Source organism: Bombus terrestris, chromosome 15 (assembly GCF_910591885.1).
Source record: "Bombus terrestris chromosome 15, iyBomTerr1.2, whole genome shotgun sequence".
NCBI classification, from domain to species: Eukaryota; Metazoa; Arthropoda; class Insecta; order Hymenoptera; family Apidae; genus Bombus; species Bombus terrestris.
The window spans coordinates 11,000,429-11,023,135 of record NC_063283.1 but is presented as its reverse complement, the minus strand read 5'-3'; the positions used below and the strand labels follow the sequence as shown (position 1 = coordinate 11,023,135).

Genomic DNA, 22,707 nt, shown 5'->3' with positions numbered 1-22,707 from the left:
AACATCGAGTCGCACATACTTTTACTGTAATAATTGGTAAAATTTGCGTTATCGTAAATAAATTTGAGCCGGGGAACGAGAATCGCGAGCAACGTCATGGAATCGAAAGTATCGAAATCCACGGCGCTAGTGACGTCTTTATTTGAATCGTACATTGACGCCAACGCTATTCTCGTTTATTTTTTATGTTATGTGAAAAATCTTGGAAAGTTTTACAAAATGGTAGATTCGAAGATGGAAACAGAATGATATCAATGTTTTATTTCATATATTCGTATATAAATAAACGATGAAGTCCTACTTTCACGAATTTATCTATTGTAAAAAATTACAGTTTTATGCATAAACTTTTTTTTACCAGCTTTGATATCTAGAACTAACCCTATAAATATCCCCTTCTTGTTTGGCAATATCCTCTATATGATTACTATATGTATTTATGTGCAGGATGTCTCGCTTAAATTGGGCATTTGAATTAATTCCACTATTTTTAAGGATAAGAAAAAGTGTATATATGTAGCTGGAAGATACGCGTCTAACGATATTGATAAGAGCAGAGAGAAAGTTTATTCCAGTTATCGACATTTTTCTTTATCCTCTTCGTCATTTTGTATCATCTTCGATAGTAAGAGTTATTATAAATGTTCAATTTATGCGAAGCAGCCTGTGCATTATATAATTACTTTATTTATGAATATAAATGACTGAGTGAGATATAAACCTTTTTCTTCTTGCGGCAATTGATTAACTCGGACTCGTTTCGCTCGGAGTCAGAATTATCGATGTCCCGCCTCTCGATTTCTACCAAAACCTGGCTAAACGCTCTACTGGCCATTTGCTCCATTTCTACGAACAATCTCTGTCTTCTTCTGTACATATCATATTTTTGTTTAATCTTCCAAAGGATAGCAGCCACCAACAGGAGAGCGAGGAAGCACCTAGGCATGTAATCTCTAGTTTACAAGTAAATACTGCCTGAGGCTTAGGACAACACAAAAGCGTGGGAAATTTTGAAAAAAAAGAAAGAAAGAAAGAATAATAAAGAAAATCACAATGTTCTCGATCTTGGTCGTAATTAATTCCTACACGCAACACGTATACACACAGTTGACAGTCTACAGGTTTGGCTAGCTGTGACACGAAGTTTCAAATACTCACGTGCAAAATGTTATGAAGAACTGTTGCAAGTTGAGTTTGGAATATTGCGAGAAGGAAATTTGAATCCACACAGGCGGCTGGAAGTCGTACACGTAAACATAAAACGTGGTTAATGTATTATTGTTCTCGCTACCGAAACCGTAACCGTCTTTGATAAATCGATGCTTGTACATGCTGGTGGTGCAATTCGCACCAAGAATCAACGGTATTTCCGGCGTGTTGCCTCTCTTCACGGTGATGTTCATTTTAGCCAATACAGAACACGTAATGGAAAACTCAGCATCGATATCGGGTTTTGGCGGAGAATTCTTAAAATTGATCGCTCGGTACTGACGGTCCTCTTTTTTACTTAAATTGAATGTAAATTGATAATCAATCGCCAGATCATCTGTAAAAGAATTTTAAATTTCAATATAAACCTTTGCTGAATTATTATTAGTGAAAAAAGAAATTGATGTTACTAGAAGAAATATTCGTTTAAAAGAAACTTACAAAAACACGATCCTTTATTGGTAGGATCTCCGTGGTAAAGGCTAGATACGTCACATCGTTCACAATGATCCCCGATAATGCCTTTCGTTGTACAGAAACATTTGCCCGTCTCGCTGGTACACTGCGTGCCTTGATTATTACAAAAACAGGCTGCAACGGGAAAATGTAATTTAGTGAACTACTCGATATTGACGGGTTAACGATATTACTCAGAGTAGAATGAATTTACGTTGACAAGTCGCTCCATTCAGTGGATTGCCGTAATAGCCGGGAATGCATTTATCGCAGTGAGGTCCGTATGTTAAATTTCCACACGGTTGGATACATATACTGCTATTCGAGAGACACTTGCTGTGCCCGTTGCATTGGCAAACTAAAATTAATGTAATTTAAAGAACATCGGTATATATATACATACAATGTATAAATGTTGTTTAATAATTTGTGCACATCCTATACACGGTGACCATTAACAATTTACTTACCAGGGCATTTAGTGAAGTACCATCGTTCGGCCGGGCATGCGTCCAAGCTTTTACTACTTGGACCACGAGCCCCACCTGGCAAGCAGAGTCCCTTTCCTGTCCCTGAACCATCGTCGCACCATCCACATCCAGGATCGGAGCGGCACGTCGTACAAGACGAATAAAACGTGCACCATTCTTTCCCCGTTTCCGTCGGCCGACATTTCGCATCGATCGTAGTCCACTCGCGACATTGCCCGTAAGGGAAGCTCGCGGGGTACGCATTTTTGTCCACGCATTTCTTCTCGTTCTGACACCAGATGCAATCAGACTCTGTGCAATTTTTACAGGAAGTGTAGTCTACGCAAGGACTGCGACAAGAGTCTATGGACAGCCTCTGCGCTTGAATAGTTCCGTTTAAAATCGTCACTTGCTGCAAAAATTCGTAAATTGATTTACTGCCTTGTTGTACAATATATTGGTTGTATATTGTTGTAGAGTGCCATAGAGCATACAGGGAATTTATTATAGCGCTAGCAAATATATCCGGTTAATCGTATTATTCGTCGTCACACGAGCAAAACCTCCAACGTATCGAAAAAATATTACACAGGCACATACGCATATGCTGGTTACAAAATAAATAACGAAGAGTCGCACTTTGTCTACGATATCGTAAGACAGTTGAACCTTTGGAATTTCATTTTGACTGTAAGAAATTTAGTGTACAATAACTTTTATTCGTATACTCACGTCTCGAGCCTTCGAGTACGGCTTACACCGATCAGGTCCATTCGACCAAGACCAGATGCAATGTGGATTACTGGAGCACGCATGGCACGTGTGCAATTGTAAACACTCTATGCCAGTATGAAGGTCGCATTGTGCCAGATCGGTGATCGCCTTTGTCGGAGGTGCGTTAGCGTTGTCTCGGCAAATCTCGTACGAACAACTCTTGCCGCACCATACGCAATTGTACGAAGTCTGTACGCATGCCACACAGTCTGTGAGCAGTTTGCATAATTCCTTGTGGGACGTCATCCCACGAGGTGGCGTATCGTCTAAGCACCTCATGTAAATTCCGTCGTGCATGTCGTCGTTAAGAAGCACGTGTCGGGGTATCTTGGTGATCTGTATACACCGATTCTCTCTCTTATCCCACACGCACTTCACGCCTGTCCTTGCGTTCAAACACTGATTCTGATTCATCAAGTGCTCACAGTTCCCTGGTGTGTACCTGTTGATCATATACGTATATTGTATATTAGTAAATGAAGATTCTTGCCTATCCTGTTAAGTAAAGTGCTCAGAGAAAAGATAGAAAGAACGTTAACCTCTTGCTTAGTATTTTTTACAGTAGCTATTTACTTGTGAACGTTAGCTGTCTGGTATGCTAGTTATACGTATATTAAGACATCGTATGACGTATCGAAAGCGAAAGTAAAAGCAAAGTGCAAGTCACATGTTTCCTAAATATTCATAGAACTGATTTATTCCAATAAGCTATATTAATTATTATAAAAAAAAGTGGAAGAGTTGAAATTTTTCTGGGTTTTTAGATCGAAATAACGTAAGAAAATCAGTTGGCGCGCTAAATATTTTGCGTTCAAATCTATTGAAGATGGCAAATTATTAAATTTCTACAAAACGATCCCTGCTGAAGAATCGAAGCTGAAGTTGGTTAAAATTAAAGTTGGTTAAAAAACTACAATCTGTCGTTTGTTGAAAGTAAATCGTAATTTCTATCAGAAACGTAATATACGTGACATATAGGGTATGGCAAAATAGGCGAAGGAGAGTAAGAAAGGTACGAAAGATACGAGAAAATGAATAAAAGTAGGAAAGATGACCTTCCTTGATCGTACCTTGACATGTCAGATAACATCTGTCCATCGAATCCTCCATAAATGTACATAGACTTCTCAAATACAGTTGCAATATGTCCATACCTAGGCAGATCGGTCATCTCTTTAGGCATAGAAAATTGATGCCACGAGTCGCACGTAACGTCGTACGCTATTGTATCCGCTGAATAACATCTCGTTCCGTCCGAATGTTGCGTATCGTTGTGCATGTTACCGCCAAAGACGATCATCAAGCCACCAGAAACGAATACAGCCGTATGAAAGAAACGAGCCGATGGCGCTGACGTGAGCAACCTCCATTCACGATTAATAGGATGATAGGAGTATAGTCGACTGGTTAACACCTGTGTGATTTGTGTCTCTGATACGTATCCTCCGTACACGTAGATGAGATTCGTCAACGGATCATAGGCAGATGTATGACCATAACCACCCTTCACAGGGAATCCAGCAGTCTCCACAATTTGCCACTCACGAGTACCCAAATAACATTCTTGAACTTCATTCAGATAACCATACTGAGGCGAATAGCCAAATATCACCACCATCTTTTCTTTTTTTCCGTGTACCAAGGTTGCAGAGTGTCCGGCTACCTGTGTGAAGTAAGGCATTAAATAAAAGTATTCCGAGTTGAGTGAGAAAGAACTTTTAACCCCTTGATGCCAAACTACATACGTATCTCAGATAGGGATAATAGGTTTGCGAATCATTGTCGAATTCGTTTCTCGATCGATCGATTGAAAATTAAGATACTTCAAGATTTCGGATATTATTTATACCGAGTAAGAGTACTACCACTCTTTTATTAATCGCGAAAATGAGCAAAAATGGCAGTGTACAATAATATCGAAATATTGGAATATTTTAGGTAATATCTAATTCATACTGAGAGGGTTCGCATCCTTTCGTTAATTATAAAATATGGTTTCCCAATCCCAAAGTTTAGCTTTTTATGTACAGTTTTTGTGTGGCAGTAATCAGCGCGGCAGAGCGTTACTCTGACAAGAAAGGTACACTGCTATTTTACATCCTATTACAGAGAATCTTTACTTAACATAAATTATAACGTTTAAGGAATAAAAGGATCGAATATTGTTGCAATATTTAGAAATATATTAGTTTGCGAAGAGAAATTAAAGAAACGAAAAAGGTACAAGATCAAGAATCGGTAGGAGAACAGCGACTAATAAAGTTGTACGAAAAAGAAAAAAATTCGCCGCTTCGATATAAGTTGTGTATTGCTGCATATTAAATATTCCAATTGTCTACAATGACGATGTTGTGAAATATTTAAAAATGAAAGAAATGACGTGAAGAAAGATGTACCACCTTTAAAGGACCACCACGTATGGTTTTGTTGTTATGGAAGTTATCGTGCACCGTTACATTCTCCCAGACTTTTGCCGACACATCGAACGCCCAGATCTCATTGGTCACCGTAGAATTAGGCAGTACACCACCGTACATGAATATCTTGTCGCCAAAGAGTATGCACGAATGAGCGTACCGAGGCTGAGGAACCTTACCCTCGACGTGAGGGGTCTCCCAGACGTTTCCATTGAAATCATAAACGTTGATCATTTTTGCGCGATGAAAGCTCTCACCGCCGACTATGTATAAGGAATCCTTCCAAACGATAGAGCAATGACTAGCCGAACCTTCCGGTGACAAATTTTTGTAGGATACGCTTTCCCAGAATCCACGATCGCTTCTTTGGCTGCAGTCGGAACCTGAACGTACAGAGAGTCTATTTTAATGGTTTTATGCAAAATTAATGGATTAATCGTTTCCGAATTTCCGAGTTTGAGTACAGGCTTGATTCGTTAATAATTGATCATTGTTGAATTTCTATCGGTCTTAAAGATTCGACCGATTATGCACATTGAATACGCATACTCGTACCTAATTTATTAGTATTAGTATCGAATAATATACGTTGAATTATTATGAAATGTTTATTTATTTTGTAAATATAAAGAGACAAGATTTTTCGATAGCTGTTGTAATATTGTATTGCCAATTCAAATATGAGTAATATTGAGAGATTAAATTGCGCATGGAAGACAAAGATTAGGACATGGTGAAGCAAGATATTCATAATGGTTCGGTAAATGCTTTTGATGAAAATATGTCACCCTTGAAACCGTGCACGCAGTCACAATGATGGCTCTCGCGGTTACACTCGCCCTGTCCGTGATTATCGGAGCAATTGTTTGGACAAACTTGAATCTCGCAAGCTTCACCGGTCCACGTGGCATCGCACGTACACACACCGTCGATGCAGACTCCATGGCCGGAACAGTCAGTGTGCGAATACCTACGAACACCGAAAATTATATACACATGAGGAAAGTATGTTGCGCAAATCTTTAAGAAGCCAAGTTAGCGTATCTCGATGCTAATAGGCACGGTACACGCGCTCTTATCGTATTTATACACAAGGATAGAACAAACATTTGGCCGATCAGGCTTGGCCAAATATCGCAAACAGAATGGTCAATGATGAGAAGAACTCGAGGCAAGATGTTAAATATTTAAAGAATGAAAGAAATAATTCGGAATAAACGATTTGGAGAATAGTTGTCTCTTTATCGTAGAGATTTCATGCGTTTATGAGACTGAATAAAAAGAATATGTATTTTCAGATTTTACGAGTAATCAAATTGAATAACAGTGCTTTGTGTGTAGCAATATTTGAGATACGGTTCTGGTTCTTGACCAAAGACAATAGCGATAACAAGAGAGCCTTATATCTTTTTATTCGTCGAATGAATTCATGAATGGGCAACGCTAATAAGATACTGTACACTTGGATCAATGAACTCTCGCATGATTATTCTCTCGTATGTCAAAGTTCGACGTAAATATACGTAAATAAAAGAAATTTTGCTATATGTAGACAAAGAGACAGATACGTAAAAGCAGTAAAAAATATGAATTACGAAATTATAATTACATTTAGATATTAATTTTTTATTATATGAATATTGATTTTTTCAGAAATTTCGTTCGTGGGATCGTGGAATACGACCTACGAAAATGCCTGAAAATTTGCTCGTAACATTTTTCAGTAACATTTTTCAGTAACATTTCGCAATAAATTCGAAACAAATCCAAGAAAGCAGAAAGAAATAAAACGAAGAAAGAAATACAAAGTTGTTGAACAAATTCCTAAAAACATAATAATCCAAATTGTGGAAAGATTAGAGGAGAAAATGTTGGAAACAAAGGGAAAGAAATAATGTAACGGAGATTGAAGTGTGAAAGGATCGGGAAATGATGATAGGGAAAATGAACACGGAATTGTTCGTGAAGAAGAAGAAGAAGAAGAAGAAGAAGAAGAAGAAGAAGAAGAAGAAGAAGGAGATAATTCACCTGCTAGGGCAGGCGTTGATCTTGTAACTGATATTGAAGCCGCTCATGTTGTATGCGACGTCCGAGTAGAAGTGAAGCAGCGCGGTTCCAGAGCGCGCGATTACTTCCGGCACGCGCCGTATGTGGTAGCCATCTTTGTGCATCAATCCGGAGAAGACGGCAACCAACGGCGCCTCGACGCTGTCACCGTCGTAGATGTACATGTGGTCCCAACCGCATTCTGTCGCGAATTGCTCCACGTGCATCCGTATCGTGGAGTTTGGGTTGCTCTCGATCAACCAGGAACACTTTACGTCCGCCGTGTAGTTGCCGATACCGTCGTGAATGTTTCCTGTTGGTTCCGTCAGTCTGCGAACGATAACCAAATCCTTGAATCAATCCGCCGCTATCCTAGATAAAAGCACGATCGATAGTATGTATAATCGACGTAACGTTACGCTACATTCACACCTTTGGTTAATTGTACGTTATATCGTTTTGTTGTTACGATATAATCGTGCGTTATGCTATTATAACTTATAACGCAGACGGGACTTTCGGCTTGGAAAGTCCGTTGAAACATTTTTTACATCGGCCTTGGACGATAAATGGTTGACCACGTTATCTGTGGGCAATTTTCGAAAAATAGAGCAGTCGCGCGTCACGATAGTAATACGATAAAACGATAATATTATCATCGTCGAGATAAAGCGGCGAGTAGGGGCGTTTAGCGGAAAATGCAGCATCCGAACTATCGATCTCTGCGTTCTTCGAGGCGTCGCGTCGCGTCATACGTCATGCGTCACGCGTCGTCGTGGTCAAGGACGATGGCCACGCGGATCCACGCACGCGACAACGATACAACCCGAAGAAGACGGAACAAAGCGAGCGGCGTGTAAAGCCGAGAGCGACAAACAAGAACGAGACCGTGCACAGATAATTATTATACATGTGTACACGATTAAAAGATTAGTCGGTGGAGGATTAAGCCGGATAATATGATAATCGAGTATAGCTGCTCGTATACCACCTGCCTTTTTATTATTAATCGTGAACTGAGCGCAATGTCGTGGAAAACTGGAGAGATTTTAATCTCGAATGTTGGAAGAAGAATCGAGACGGGGGCGAGATAAGAGTTGTTCTTTGTTCAAGGTTAAAAGAAAATAATAAACGCTTCGTTATATATCGATATCATTCTTTATATTGTACATATTCTTAGATCGATATAATGGGTAAATAACGCCTATTATTTCTGTTTTTATATCGATTGAAATTACCCTCTATCGTTTATTGATTATTTCATTTCAAGAATGTTATCCATATATGGCAGAAAGTTGCATAATTAGGAAAATATTGAAACTGAATTTTAGTTTAACAATTTTTATTGAATTAGTAAAATGTACAGTGTACGTATAAACTAGACAACATCTGTTATTACAGTTTTAGTACAATTATCGTAATTGCCAATTATTTGTAGCCGCATTTGCTTCTTATTCTTGCAAGAAAGATAACGTATAGATAGTATGTATGTAATGATCAGACAAAACGCCTTTACATCTTTTGAAATCATACTTGAATTAAGGACGAACTAAACTATACCTAATACCTAATTAGGAATGTGGGTATCGGTTAAGTAATTGAGAAAGTGATCAAGATAAACGAAACTACGAGGAGTAGACAGCGCGCACGAGATATATTATACTTATATGTATATGATAAATAACATAAAGTACATGATAATTGTAATAGGTAAACCTTGCGTTGTTTAGATAAACACCAATTCGCGATTGTTTCCATTTCCACGCTAATTCGTTCGAATCAGCGTACAAGTACAAGTGGTCGTTAATGATCTTACAAATTACTCTACCTGCTGTTTATGTGCATATTTCATCCTTGTTGGAACAAAATTTTACCAACCGATACTATCAACCATACTAATCGATATGTTTTGACGCGATAATTTATTTATTTGAATCCTGTGTATTTTAATCCTTGCTAAAGATCAATTTTACGATATGTACGATATGTATATCTGGAAAAATGTAAGCCGGCAACTTTCGAAACTCGCTTGCCTTTATCAACTCTTAATTTCAAGAATATAGATATTTTTGGCTTATCGAAAATTCGATTAGCGATGCGGCACAAGCACCGTGTCAATGTCAACTAATAACGCGCAATATGTATATTGCCTCTACTTTGTCACTGTTTAAATATCGATAGTTGTTAAATTCTTGCATAAATGTAACGAGAATCGTACTTGTATTTTCTTAATTCGAAGTATGAAAATTATGCTGGAAATTAGCCACTCGTCATAGCGTTAATGAAAAATTACAGGATTGAGCAAACAGGTTTTCAAACGAGTAAGCAATAATTACGACAGCAGAGACTGAAAGCGCGGGAAACCACGGATCGGGAGAGGAACCAGCGTACAAACACCGTAGATGAAACATGGAAAAAGAACGATCTACCTCGTCTACGACGCTCGAGGAATAATAATTCCAAGGGACAAAGAACCGTGGCTATGACGATGTACTGTACTTCCTGCTTCCTGCTTCCTGTGTCATAGACTCTTAGTGAACGCATCGCGTCGTTCGATTCATCGAGGTCCTCGATATGAATTAAAGATAGAGGTCCCTGTTTTAAATTGTGTATGTAAATGCGTAATAATACAATCGAGCAAATATAAATTATCAAATCGATCATAGAAATGAAATAGAAAAATAAAAAGCCAGGAAAAATATAAATGTCGCCAATTGCAACAAGTAATATTCAGAGAATAAGTCGATCGTTGAATCAAAAAATATAAAAATATCAAATCTTTCGTTATTCCGATCAATTTGCCTTAATAAAATTGTAATCTGTAAAACCTAATGTGATACAAGTGCTAGCCAAATCAACGAAACCATGAAAATGAAGAGAAAAAAATTAAAACAAAATGAAAGGCAAACACCTCGTTCGTTCTCCAAGCCATATTTTCTCACCTATGATTATGCATGACGGCGGCGATATCGCTTAAACGGCGGAAAAAAGGTGAGGATTATCGATCGCAGTGAAAAATACGCGAACGCAGAAATTACAGCACCAAAGTGGATGCATCGGATGCCAAAAAAGCCCGGATGTGCATTGTCGTCGAGGAATAACAATATGTTAGCTTGGATAGTGCGGAAAAGAAGAGAAAATCAGAAGGCAGAGGGACAGAGGGCGAAACAGAACGAGAGGAAAAATGGAGTGTGTGAGGACCGATACGTAGCGAGCGCACTTGGCTCCGCATAAATTCTGATCGGTGATTTACGAGCGTAACTCGTGTCCCGGGCCAGGATGCCGAGTATTAATATTTCAACGCGAAACATTTTTGCATAAAATAGCAGGAAAACGAGCGGAGAAATCGGATCAAAGCCGGAAATGGGAATCGTATTGTCGAAAATGGCTCTTATACCAGAATACAACAGAATATTATCATTATCATCGTCGATGTTGTTGGTGTTTGTTGCGTATCAAATGTGCAAAGTGCCGGAAGATGCTTAATATAATGTAAAAAATAACGACACGAAAGAAATACTATAAATGGAATAAGAGTAAAATCTATAGAAATATATAGATTTAAAAAATAGGAGAAAAAATTGGAAAATTGTCCCTGGAACAAGTGAATTACAATGTTCATGAAATTCGTGAAAAGTTAGTTACTATCTTATACTATACAGGCGAATAACGTGAATTATGATCAACCATATCGCAACTAATTACGATAAAATAATCCCAGATATATATTAACATTTCGGTTCTCTTAATTATCTTTGACTCGATCCTAATTTTTTATACCCAACAAATTTCTCAAATTCGAAGAAAATATGACGCGTGATTTTTCGTCTCAAGTACTTTTAAAGAACCGCGAAAGATCAATCGATAAAACAAACGCGAGATCGGCAAGAAGAAAGTCGCAGTGTCGTAGCGTTAATGGTTTGAAATACGATGCATTCGTTTCAAGATATTGTTTTAGCAATTGTATCTTATTAATTACTTTAACGTACGATTATATCGTTCCGTCGTATGAATCTTTGTTCTCTTCATTTTTTAAACAGAAGAAAACGGTAGAATTACATATTTCGAGCAATACATCTGCCTGATACCACCGATGACGAGTACAAATCACTTAATAATTCTCTCGGGCTACGTAATAACAGCGTATCGCAGTACCTTAAAGAACGAGTGTTCAACAATCTGTTCGTAGCGTAATCTCAGGCAAGCATTGTTCGTTTCTCCAACGATTAATTCGTCTCATGTTAATCGCGCAACGATTTCTCACAGACACGATTGTCCATCTATATACCCGACGATCGTCCTAGAATTTACATAGGAAAATGAAAAATAAAAATTAGCTTTGTATGAGAAACTTGCAAAGATAAGATAAACTTTGTAGGTTTCGATTCATCATCTATTTAGACAACAAGAGTTCCACGACTTTTCTATGAAATAAAGAATAGCTAGGTCGTTATAAGAAATCGAAACAAACGCGATAACGCTTACTTTAATTTCGATTTCTGTGTGTCACAAATTGGAAATGAATCGTCTTAATCCAACTTAGAACAAGCGATATTCCGTGAAATCTGAATAAAATTTGAATTGGCCTTCGATTTTTTAGGAATAGGCAGTAGAATATCGTAATCTATACAAACGATCTTAACGATCATAACACGATATTTTTTATAGAATTAAAAAAAAAACTACGTATTTGTAAAAAGAAAATTTCGGTTTCAACGAGTTTTCACAAGTAGACTATGGAGTGATGATAGTCCATTCGTACACGTACCAACTGTCATCAAATTTCTACACGAAGGAAGAAACCAACGTTTTCACGAAAAATCCACAGGAAAACAAAACCAACGTTTAACTTAGATTTGCGTTTCAATTTTCCACAAATTAACAATTCTCCTAGAATTGATATATCAAACTAGAAAGTAAGCCAAATAAAGCGTCAAAGCTTTTCCTTAAAATTACCCATTGACACCACCAGTCACAACATAAAAACGCTCAGGTTCGTCGCTATTTCATTCACAGGTGTCGACAATATCCGTGCGTGTTTAGTTGAGTGGCTGCTGTATTATGATTCTCATTAGCACAAAATAATATTCTTATTCAATAAGGAGAAGACGCCGGGATGAGTCACGAGGAGTTCGACGACCGACCCGGCGCGGCGTAGCCCGGCACTAACAGTCTTTACGCGAGAAACCAACCGACGGAGGAAGCAAAGGACAACGACGGTGGCGGCGGCAGCGGCGGCGGCTATAAAAAGAAACGCTGGTAAATGGGAGTAAGGGAATGTCGAGGAGGGATGCAACGACGCGATGGATGTACCAACTCTTTCCATTTCATCGTCAGATAATACCACGGACGAAGGAACCTCTCTTATTTCGTTGGATGCGTTATTTATCGCTACCTTGCCTTCGCTTTCATCGGCAATCGAATAGTCACCTGACGATATTATCGTTTACAACGGAATACGAGGCAAACGGTCGCTTTATTTCGCTTGCACTTAATCGTCTCGATACGTACATTTAAAGTACAAAGATGCTCGCTTTTATCGGATTCCTTTTTCGGTTTTATTGCGTTCTTGGATATACAATCTTGTCAGTGCTAACTTATTAGGTTGTTACAATACATAATAATATGTTGAGCGTTTGTTGTATCAATTTGCCAAATCTTTCTTTCCTTTCTTAGTGATATTTTTTAATAATATTTACAAATTTTCACTGGGATTTGACGAATAAAAACCTCGTGTCCGAATAAAGTTGCGATAACAGCGGTTTATCGTAATAACCAAAAATTCGCAAATAAGCCTCGCAAATACAGCCTTTCTCGCACTAATCACCAATCAGACTTAAACGAAAGTAGCATTAGCTCCGAGCGAAACAAAAGCCAGATGCTAACTCGCGTTAAAAAGCGGGCTCGTCTGCCTGCGTTCTCGTGAATAATTAACGAATATTCCGTGAAATTTCAGGCTCGTTCAGGGCCGGCACAATTTATAGAAACGCCAAGACGACTAAGAAGCGCGGCAAGAATTCGTAATGAACCATGTTCACGCGCGAACGAAGATTCTTCGCATAAAGCAGCGTGGACACAAACTTAACGTTAACTCGTAGCGCGACGGGAATTAAGCGAAGAAAGAGGAGGAGAAACGTGTAAAGAAGAAATGTTAGATAGATAGATAGATAGATAGATAGATAGATAGATACTTGCAATAAAGCGCTGCAGCGAACCGTCAAGGGAATATTATATCTATCGTCTCAAAATATCTATACGAATCTAAGAAAAGACAAGGTTTTCAGGACAAAATCATGTAAACACAGAACAACGTTTAGGTTAGCTTTTCTTCTCAATTTTCCACAAATTGTCAAAAAATTCGTAACTAACGAACTAACAAATTAAATACGAGTTTGAGCCTTTCCTACGTTAAAATGCCCTGTCCGAAGCGTTTAAATAGTCAGTACGTATTATTATCAATAATAAATAATTATAGGTATAGGCTGTTGCGGAATAATTATAAATAATAACGATACGTGTTTGTAATTCTCTCGGTTGTTTCAAATAGAACATTCGAACTAATCGACGTCTAAAAATTTCTTCGCAAAACATATGATAAAAATTGCGGCGATACAAAACTATTATTAATAGAGAAATATTGTTAATAGAAAAAAAGATTTGAACGATAACTAATCGCGCAACGGGAATTAAGCGAATAAACCGGAACAAAGAAGGAAGACACGATGGATATTTACGATGGAGCATCGGCGTGAACCATGAAGGGAAGCATTCGGAAGAAGAACGTCTGCTGAAGGGTGCTCAAGATTTACAAGAAAATACGTGATTTTGGAACTCTGGCTGGCTGACTGACTGGATTTTTATGAGACCTATGGTACTAAGGAGAAACGTAATCCGCGTGATGAATGTTTCTTACCTTTTTTTCTTTTTTTATCCATTTCTTTCAGCTATTCCTTTTTTTTTTTTTTTTTTTTTAAATTGACTTATATTCCACTATATATTGTATTATAACTTATATTCCATTAAAAAAATTAGTTTGTACTTTCTCGTTGCTTGCATCGTTTGCCGCCTATTTTCAATCCTTCTCGATTTAATAACGTTTTTGCCATCGCTAGAAAAAGTTTCGTAAATTTGAAAAAACACGAATAAATACTAGATCTTTATAGATGATTTTTCGATTCAATCTTACTAAATCTGTCGTCATCGATCTATATATATATATATATATCTATAATGAAAATATTAGAAATTTGATTATTTCGTTGGAAAAAGAATAAAATTGAGATATAAACGTTCGAAGTAAGCGTAACTTTCTGTTTCTTCGATATTCGAATAGCCAGTAATAATAAAGTAAAATACGTCTTCTTTTATTAATTTCGTAACTGCAGTATTTTTAGTATCTTGCAGACAAGATAATCCTTGTCCTCGATTCGTGAAATAGAGCGAACGATTGTGGTATTGAAGTAAATAAATAACCCTGATATACGTGACTGTTAGAAAACTGCAATGTAATTTTCCAATTACAGTATTTAATCTATTTTCTTACGCCCACTGATTTTGATTACTAGCACAACGTATCAAATTAACAATACCTAACCAAATAGGTAACCGTCATATAAAGTTTCAGCTTCTTCTAATTTTATTAATTTTCTAATTACAGATTTTCTATTTATTTAAAAAATGATGCTACTTTTAGAAAGATAGTTCTGTAATTCACTCTTTCATTTTACTAACCTTCTAATTACACCATTTAATTTAATCCCCAACCACTTCTACGGCAGAATATACTTTTCAGATAAAATATAGAATTAGAGTAAATAACTGAAGGCCAAGTAACCGATCGTAACTAATATATTCTCATATACAAATATTACAAATATCTGTATCGACCAGAGAAAGTAAAATAACCAAGCATAAATTAATAAGTCAATTAACTTGGAACAATTGGGGTTATGATTTCAATGTGTTTACATTTGGACGAGCCACAGAGTGTATCTATTATCTACACGGTTCGATAGCCGGATAATTGTCTATTTAAGTAGCCATCGATCGAATTCAAAAATGTGCCGAGCTTAATTACCATTCTGTTTTATTGATGCACTCGTTAATAACCGAGCGTCATTTTCTTGGACCATTGTCGCCATTGTCGTCATTGTAGCGGTAGTTGGTTAATTTACCGCCAAATAAATACGTATCTATTGTTTCTTCGCATGTACGCGGCATTTCCGATCGATCGATCGTAGAAGCTTCCTTCTAATCCTTACAGTTACGTTATTGTATATATTATCGAAAGAAAAGTTCATCTGAAAGGACTTAAATAATTTACTTCAAATAATCACACTGATTAATTTAAACGAACAATTTCACGGTTTTATCGAACATTCGTGATGTTTCCTGATTCTCGGTATATCTGTTATTCCAGCGGGATGAGTATTATATAAAGTTTTAGTCGATTCGTAATACAATGATAAGATAGAAGGGATAAAACCACACCGAGGAAACCGACACGATGCCATTGATCGCACTCCCGCCATATAGCTGGTAAGCTACGTCGACGCGAAAGGAAGACATAGAAATTCGCCAATTTTCGACCAGGAGGGCATTGGCAAGTTACTTTCTAGATTTGTGTCGTGCCGTATCCACGCGAAACACACCGAGCGTGATCGAATTCTACCGGTTCCCGAGCCGGTTTTTGTCCACGCGCCGCGTCGTCGCGCCCAGTAGCTTCGTGGCGTTTCAACAACATCGAACGAGTGACCCTGTAGCGAAAGCTGAAATATCATTCGATGGATCGCGATTCCGCATAAAACGAATGCTCGTTGAAACGTTGAGTCAGGTGTCGCAGGCTGGCTGTTCAAATGTTGAGGTGACTTATGAATTTTGGCTATTTCTCACTTGGGTATTTTAAATGAAGGATATTCGTTAGACAGAACATCGAGCGAAATTTGCAGTTGATGGTTTGAAGATTTCATGGTTGTATATTTAAATAAACACCAATTCAAATAAGTCCTGAATCCTACGTCAAGTTCTAAGCTCAAGTTAAATCGTATATACGTTGAGTTAATATTTCACTCGATTCTGTGTTGAATCGATCGTTGATTAAATTTCAAACTGTTGATTAAACTTTGAATTAGAAATTTCCACCGTATGATATAGAGAAATATCGATTTTATAAATGCACTTTACGATTAAAAATTTTAGACGTTAGAATCTTTGGAATGATTGTCAAATTATCATGAACAAAGATGATTATTGGTTTCGCATGTGTAATTATTTTTCATTTAGAATATGTATATTAGTACGTGTCGTGCAACGAAGTAAACACGCAATCAGGTTGTTGCGTCTGTCTATCCGTTTTCATACAAAAACTTTGATTTATATAATGAGAAACGGTGCAGTGAGAGAGAGAGAGAGAGAGAGAGAGACGTATACGTATCATACAAATACGAAAGTTATTATTTGTACGCATATTAAATGAAACGATGCACGTAGATGGCATTGTACTTTTCAAAGGAGTCAAATTTCTTAATCAGGCAAATATTTGGAAAACATATATGAGAAATACATAGAAAGATATTTCGAATATGAAAAGTTTTCTCGCGATTCCAGAATCCTCGTAAATTTCTTCCAATTTGATTCGGAAGAATCCAGCATCATATATGTTCAAGAAGCTAAGTAGTCTAGGGAAATTGGAAAGCGTTCTAAATGCCACCCAGTCCATAAACTCCTCCCCTTCGTCCTCTAAATACTGCGCCATTTGTGCATGCATTTAAATCTGGTCGAGAATATACAACGATCGACTCGGTATGAGATTCAGCGTTTGACTCAATGTTCGAATTAATATTAGGATCAAGAATACATTTAATTGTCTAACACGACATTTATCTCTATAATCTATAATCTGTTACGGAATTTTTCAGACCACGAGCTTAACTTAAATACAGAATTTAATATTTAAGTCATGTGACTTTGTGTTCATCTCGAAAGTTGCTTCAGTTTTTAATTTAACATTGAATTGTAGCATCGTTAACATCGATAAGTAAACTATAAATGTTTATGCAAATTTATATTTCTATAAATATATACAATTACAGAATGGTACCTAAGCAAAAATTTATCTCACCCATTAAATATTATACCGAATACTATATTTTGTACATCTTACCTATTATGTATATGCATTTTATGTATATGCGATTTATGTTATTTTTACTATTTTGACCAAGTCGAAATTTGACTCAACTGCACTTTCTAATACTAATCGCTGCTACCAATTTGATCATTATTATAAAATAACGGGTTAAATAGTCTGAACATGGTGCAAAATAACCGTAAACAAGCAAGTTCTATCATCTCGCAACATTTAGATGGTGGAACGAAACGGTCATAGAACGCAGAGCCAGTTCAGGTAGCCGGGAATACACGTGTTACAACAACGCGAAACAACGCCGGCGAACGGGCCAACATGGGACGAATTCTTCGAGCGAAAACGGGAAGAGCAGGCTGGGAGGGCCGAGGTGAGAACCAAAGTTCCCCGTCGTCTCTCAACAATGGCGAACGTACACGTGTAACTGTAGATAACGCTACACACTTACGCGACAATAATGTCCTCTCAAGATTCGTAGAAATAATTTCATTCGCCGAAACTTTGTTCGAACAAAATAACGAAATACGAATAATAAAATTAACGAAATATCGAACGAATAACGAAAACCTCGAAAGAGGATAAAACAACCGTTCGTAAACTACTTTGGGCGCATCTGTAAACTTAAATAATATTCATCGGAGCCCTACGAATAAGCGTTTCAAACTTATACCGAATGTTAATTAATCTGGGATTCGAAAGAGATCGAATTCGTTTCGAACAGCAATCAACACTTAATGACAATAATTAATCCCGCGATAAGGTATGCGACAGAGAGTAGTACAGTCTTATGCGTTCATCGGTTATCGATTCGGTTGGTCCAATAAATGATATTAAATTACAGAGAAACAGGGAGACGGTATAAACGAAACCTTGTCATAAGGTACATCGCTGATAAATACCGTCGATGGTAATTAATAAACAGAGTACAGTTTCCTAGCTAGGATTATGATACGCTTGATAATCGTCGGCCATAATAGTCGAATGCGCTCACCTAGAAACCATAAAGCCTTTGACTAACTAGATCGACTAGATTGATTAACAGATCTAGGTATTACATAGAGTTAGCCAACTAATATTATGATTATCTTAAAATTTGCGACTATAATAGTGATACCCTTGTAACAAATAAATTTGTAAAACTGTATAACATAGTGAAATACCGTTCTTGTATTTCACGCTAATATGACATGAACTAGTATATTATTAATAATATATATTAATAATAATATATATTAATAATATGTATTAACATATGAATATAATATAAATCAACCTTCAAGTTTCCACATACCGTGACTCGAGACAGTCAACAAAGCTAACGTAAGCCACGAGCAGCAGCTTGACAGACCGTTTAAATAATGCGGTCGACCAGTTGCATAGGTGCGAAACGCGGCCAAACAGAACACGCATGTCCCCGACAATTAACGCGCGCGCACTTCAAATTAGAGCGGGTCGTAGCGAAGACGCGAGCAGAGGTAGAACTGATTAACGAACCATCGTAGTCGCGTCACCGCTCATTCACCATCGCACTGGCAACTGGATTCTGTTTACATTTCAGATGAACAACATTATACGAAGTGCGTTTAAACAACATCGATTTTTTTCCACACAGCGCGTATATACTTTGTCAGACGCACGCATAAATGTTCAATGATTCGACAGATACGTCGTTCGATGAATTCCTCGAGGCACGTGTCGCGATCACGTACACAAGAAAATAAAAGCGATAAATAAACCACACCGCACTCAGCACCATGTGGTATATCGCGAAGCATTTTCCTCTCATTAGTCCGTGACAAGCATAGAATAATAGGTGCACACGATGCGTCAAACGCGTGTACGGTTGTTTTCCTGGTTAAGAAACGCTCTCTTCTTTCTCACTGTTTTCTTTCTTTTTGCGTTCTAATTGAACGTAGGTTTGTGTTTATGTCGCCCCGAAGGCGCGATTATTTCCAACACCAATTACTCACGAGTGCACGATGAAATTTTGGAATAACATCGAGTTTCGAATCTAAGTGAATCTAGTAGGTCCACCACTACAAGATTTTTACGCGGATCAATCGGTGTCGTTAAATTCGCGGATCGCGAACCATAATGACTAGGTCGTTTACGATCCACTTGCCTTATTATCCACAGTACACAATAGCGTTTTATCAGGACTTTCATTACATATCAGGTAATTACATATCAGGATTTTTATTACATATCAAATAAGGAAGTATTAAACTATATCTCTTTGTATGAACTTTAATCGTTTAAATGGATTTTCAGACCTATTTAAATTGCTGGATGTACGATTTTAAGTAACAATTGCTGCATATAAAATTTCATTTTATAACACTTTCGTAAACGGTAGGAATTATACTCGCAAACAAAAATCGTGCATAATGCCAGTGTGAAAATAAATTCTTAGTTATATGTATTATATGTACGTGTATTTAACATGTATAAATCACATAACGGGCACACATACATACGCGTGCGTAGAAAACAATATTAAAAATGTATTCTTTGGTTTTGTTCAGAGTGAAAATTCAAATATCAAATAACCCAATTACAGTCAGCCAAGTGTCAAAACTCCGTTCACGAGCCGGATATATGACTACGAACTTTTCAGGAGTATACTACATATATACTACGTATTATCGCGAAGCACGCGAGCGTAACGTACAATGTATAATGTATAGTGTTCATTGGTGAAATACGATCGGGCACACGTAAGCAAATCTTTAGGAATTCTTTGTCGAAACTGTTCCTTTGTCGAGTCCAGACAATATTTATAGAACTTAGAGAAAACGGTATGTACGTATTCGTGATACGTTTCATAAAAACGTAACCTGCTCACAGTGGGGTGCTTACGTTGAAAATTAGATCGAAAATCAATTTTTTTTTTAATTTTATTTTTACATAAAAAAGTTGCACCATCTGCTTACTGTGTGTCTAAACGATATAAATAACAGATTATCTTGATGATCGCTGAGATTATCAGCGACTAAAGTAGAAAACGTGTGGAATTCAAATGAAACGTATACTATACGGATAATTATATAACATAAAGAGAAAAACAAACATTCATTCGCATATTACACAACAATTCGTTAAACTCTCTGAAACTGCTTCGTCTGCTTCGTGAATCTATAAAAATTACGAATCGGTCATATTGAAAACTCTGACGAGATAATTGAGATATAAAAACAATATTGTCTAGTAGCTTTTCATTCAATGCAAATACCCCAATGTGTTCGGACTCGAGCGACCGTTATCAACTTCTCTGTATTCCGATACAACGAAGCAAAGTACAAAATGCGACAAAGAGAGAGTAGTTCCCAAGCGACGTTCGCGTCAGATTTCACCGCAATTGCTCAACGCATGGCAGAGACGTCGACTATTCTCAAGTGCCTACGTACGATTTTACAATAAACATTGCACAAGTACACTGAAGCGCAGGTCTCGATCCTATCCAATATGATCGTCGTCGGTGTTCGTTTACGATGGGATTATTACGTTAAGCGCGCGTAAAAAGCGAACCAGCCTTGACAGTGGCGGAAACCGTAGTTTCCCTGTCAAGTTTAAACCTGTCGCGATCGATCCACGCAAAATCTAATCCCCCGACTTGAGTTAAGCCTTAAAATACCACGGGTCGTGTATTTCCGCGGTCACTGTCATCGTCACTGTCACCGTCACTGTCACCGTCACCGTCACCGTCATCGTCACCATCATCGTCACCGTCACCGTCACCGTCACCGTCACCGTCACCGTCACCATCACCGTCACCGTTAGATTCTCTGATGTCCCGATTACTCCCTAATTCCTTATTGTCAACCACGGCCGCAGACAATGACCGAACATCCCTCTTCTATCCCTCTTCTGAACGAAGGACCATGAGACGCGCACACACAGCACTGCAATTAAATCCGGGTAAGCCGCGCGTACGCACGTTCCGCGCTCTCTTGCACTATTTATTTACGTATCTCCTCGGTAAAAGGGTTTATAGGAAGATGATCAAAGCCTCTGAAGAGACCAAGTCGACCTAAAAACCCGTCAATACCGTTGTACGGGCACCACGGAATGTACAGTTAGCCTGTTTGTTTCTCCAGTCGTATCTTGGCACGTATAATTTCGTATAAACTTCTTCTATCGATGTATTTGTCAGAAACACCTATGTGTAATATTTCATATAATAACGAGATTAGTAACGAGATTAGTAACGAGATTAGTAACGAGACTTGTAACGAGATTAGTAATGAGATGGGCCTCAAATGAGAGAAACGAGAGGGACATGCTCGCGCATTCGATCTTACCTTCCTGTTTATTTTTCCCATCGTATCTCCAAATATACATATGATTTCATAGTCTTTCCCTATGAGTTCCTTCGTAGAAAATCAAATGTACGATAGTCTATACAATAATCGTATTCGTATTGGAAAGCTGGCATACTATAGGGCACGAGACGTGTAAGCTATGCTCGCACATTCTTTCATCACTCACCTGACTTTTCCGCCGCAGAATTGGCACGCCAAGCCCTGCCAACCCTCGTGGCACACGCAGGTGCCATTGACACAGTCCCCGTTGACGCAACTGTCCGTGTCGCAGGTCGTTTCCGTCGTCAGCGACGACGAGGAGGAGGAGGCGGCCGCAGTTACGTGCACCACCCAACAGATCAGCGCCGCCCACAGTATCGGCCACGGCACTGCAATTACACCGCACTGATCCCGTACCACCTCACGGCACTGCCCTTTCCGACGGTATTTCGATTTATATAGGAACAAAAACATCTGCACGACCTCTGCCATTTTGATAGGCTTCCATGTCAGAGACAATGGCCGACGGCGACGCACCGGACGAGATACATATGGGGCACCTTTCTCGCTCGCGTTTTCGATGCAACTCGCTTTATTCGCTGCGCGACTGCCGAAGTCGAGAGTCGAAAGTGTGCGGTCTCCACCGCGCGGCTCTCACGGTGTCGCAACCACGGAATACGACACTTGCCGGATTTTTCACGTAGATGGTATAGTCTAGTGACTTTTCTGAAAGTGATCATTTCGGCGGCTGTCATCAGATGGCGCTCGTGATTTGCGCGCTGTAGTGACACCTGTATATAGTACGTAAGACTCCTCACCGATGTCGGGAATTAGGAGAGTGTTAGAAACACGTTGTCGACAAACTGTCAGCTTTTTAAGTTGATATTAGG

At 38.2% G+C, this 22,707-nt stretch overlaps 1 protein-coding gene across 3 annotated transcripts in view; it reads right to left on the bottom strand.

The window, feature by feature from the left end:
- LOC100642540 (attractin-like protein 1) overlaps positions 1–22,652 on the bottom strand; it is a 32,200-nt gene extending 9,548 nt beyond the window's left edge. Inside the window, exons 1-11 of one of the 3 annotated variants that reach the window (XM_012316936.3) lie at positions 22,005–22,652; positions 7,355–7,702; positions 6,115–6,296; positions 5,309–5,709; positions 3,980–4,572; positions 2,868–3,351; positions 2,136–2,547; positions 1,880–2,023; positions 1,651–1,800; positions 1,159–1,546; positions 722–953 (exon numbers count right to left, since the gene is read on the bottom strand). In XM_012316936.3, coding sequence (XP_012172326.2) covers positions 722–953; positions 1,159–1,546; positions 1,651–1,800; positions 1,880–2,023; positions 2,136–2,547; positions 2,868–3,351; positions 3,980–4,572; positions 5,309–5,709; positions 6,115–6,296; positions 7,355–7,702; positions 22,005–22,309 — 3,639 coding nt within the window. In that variant the 5' untranslated portion in view covers positions 22,310–22,652. Of the gene's footprint in view, positions 1–721; positions 954–1,158; positions 1,547–1,650; positions 1,801–1,879; positions 2,024–2,135; positions 2,548–2,867; positions 3,352–3,979; positions 4,573–5,308; positions 5,710–6,114; positions 6,297–7,354; positions 7,703–11,527; positions 14,306–22,004 lie in introns of those variants that run through there. The other 2 variants (XM_048412410.1, XM_048412411.1) reach the window with 2 other exon arrangements.
- Positions 22,653–22,707: the final 55 nt, after the last annotated feature.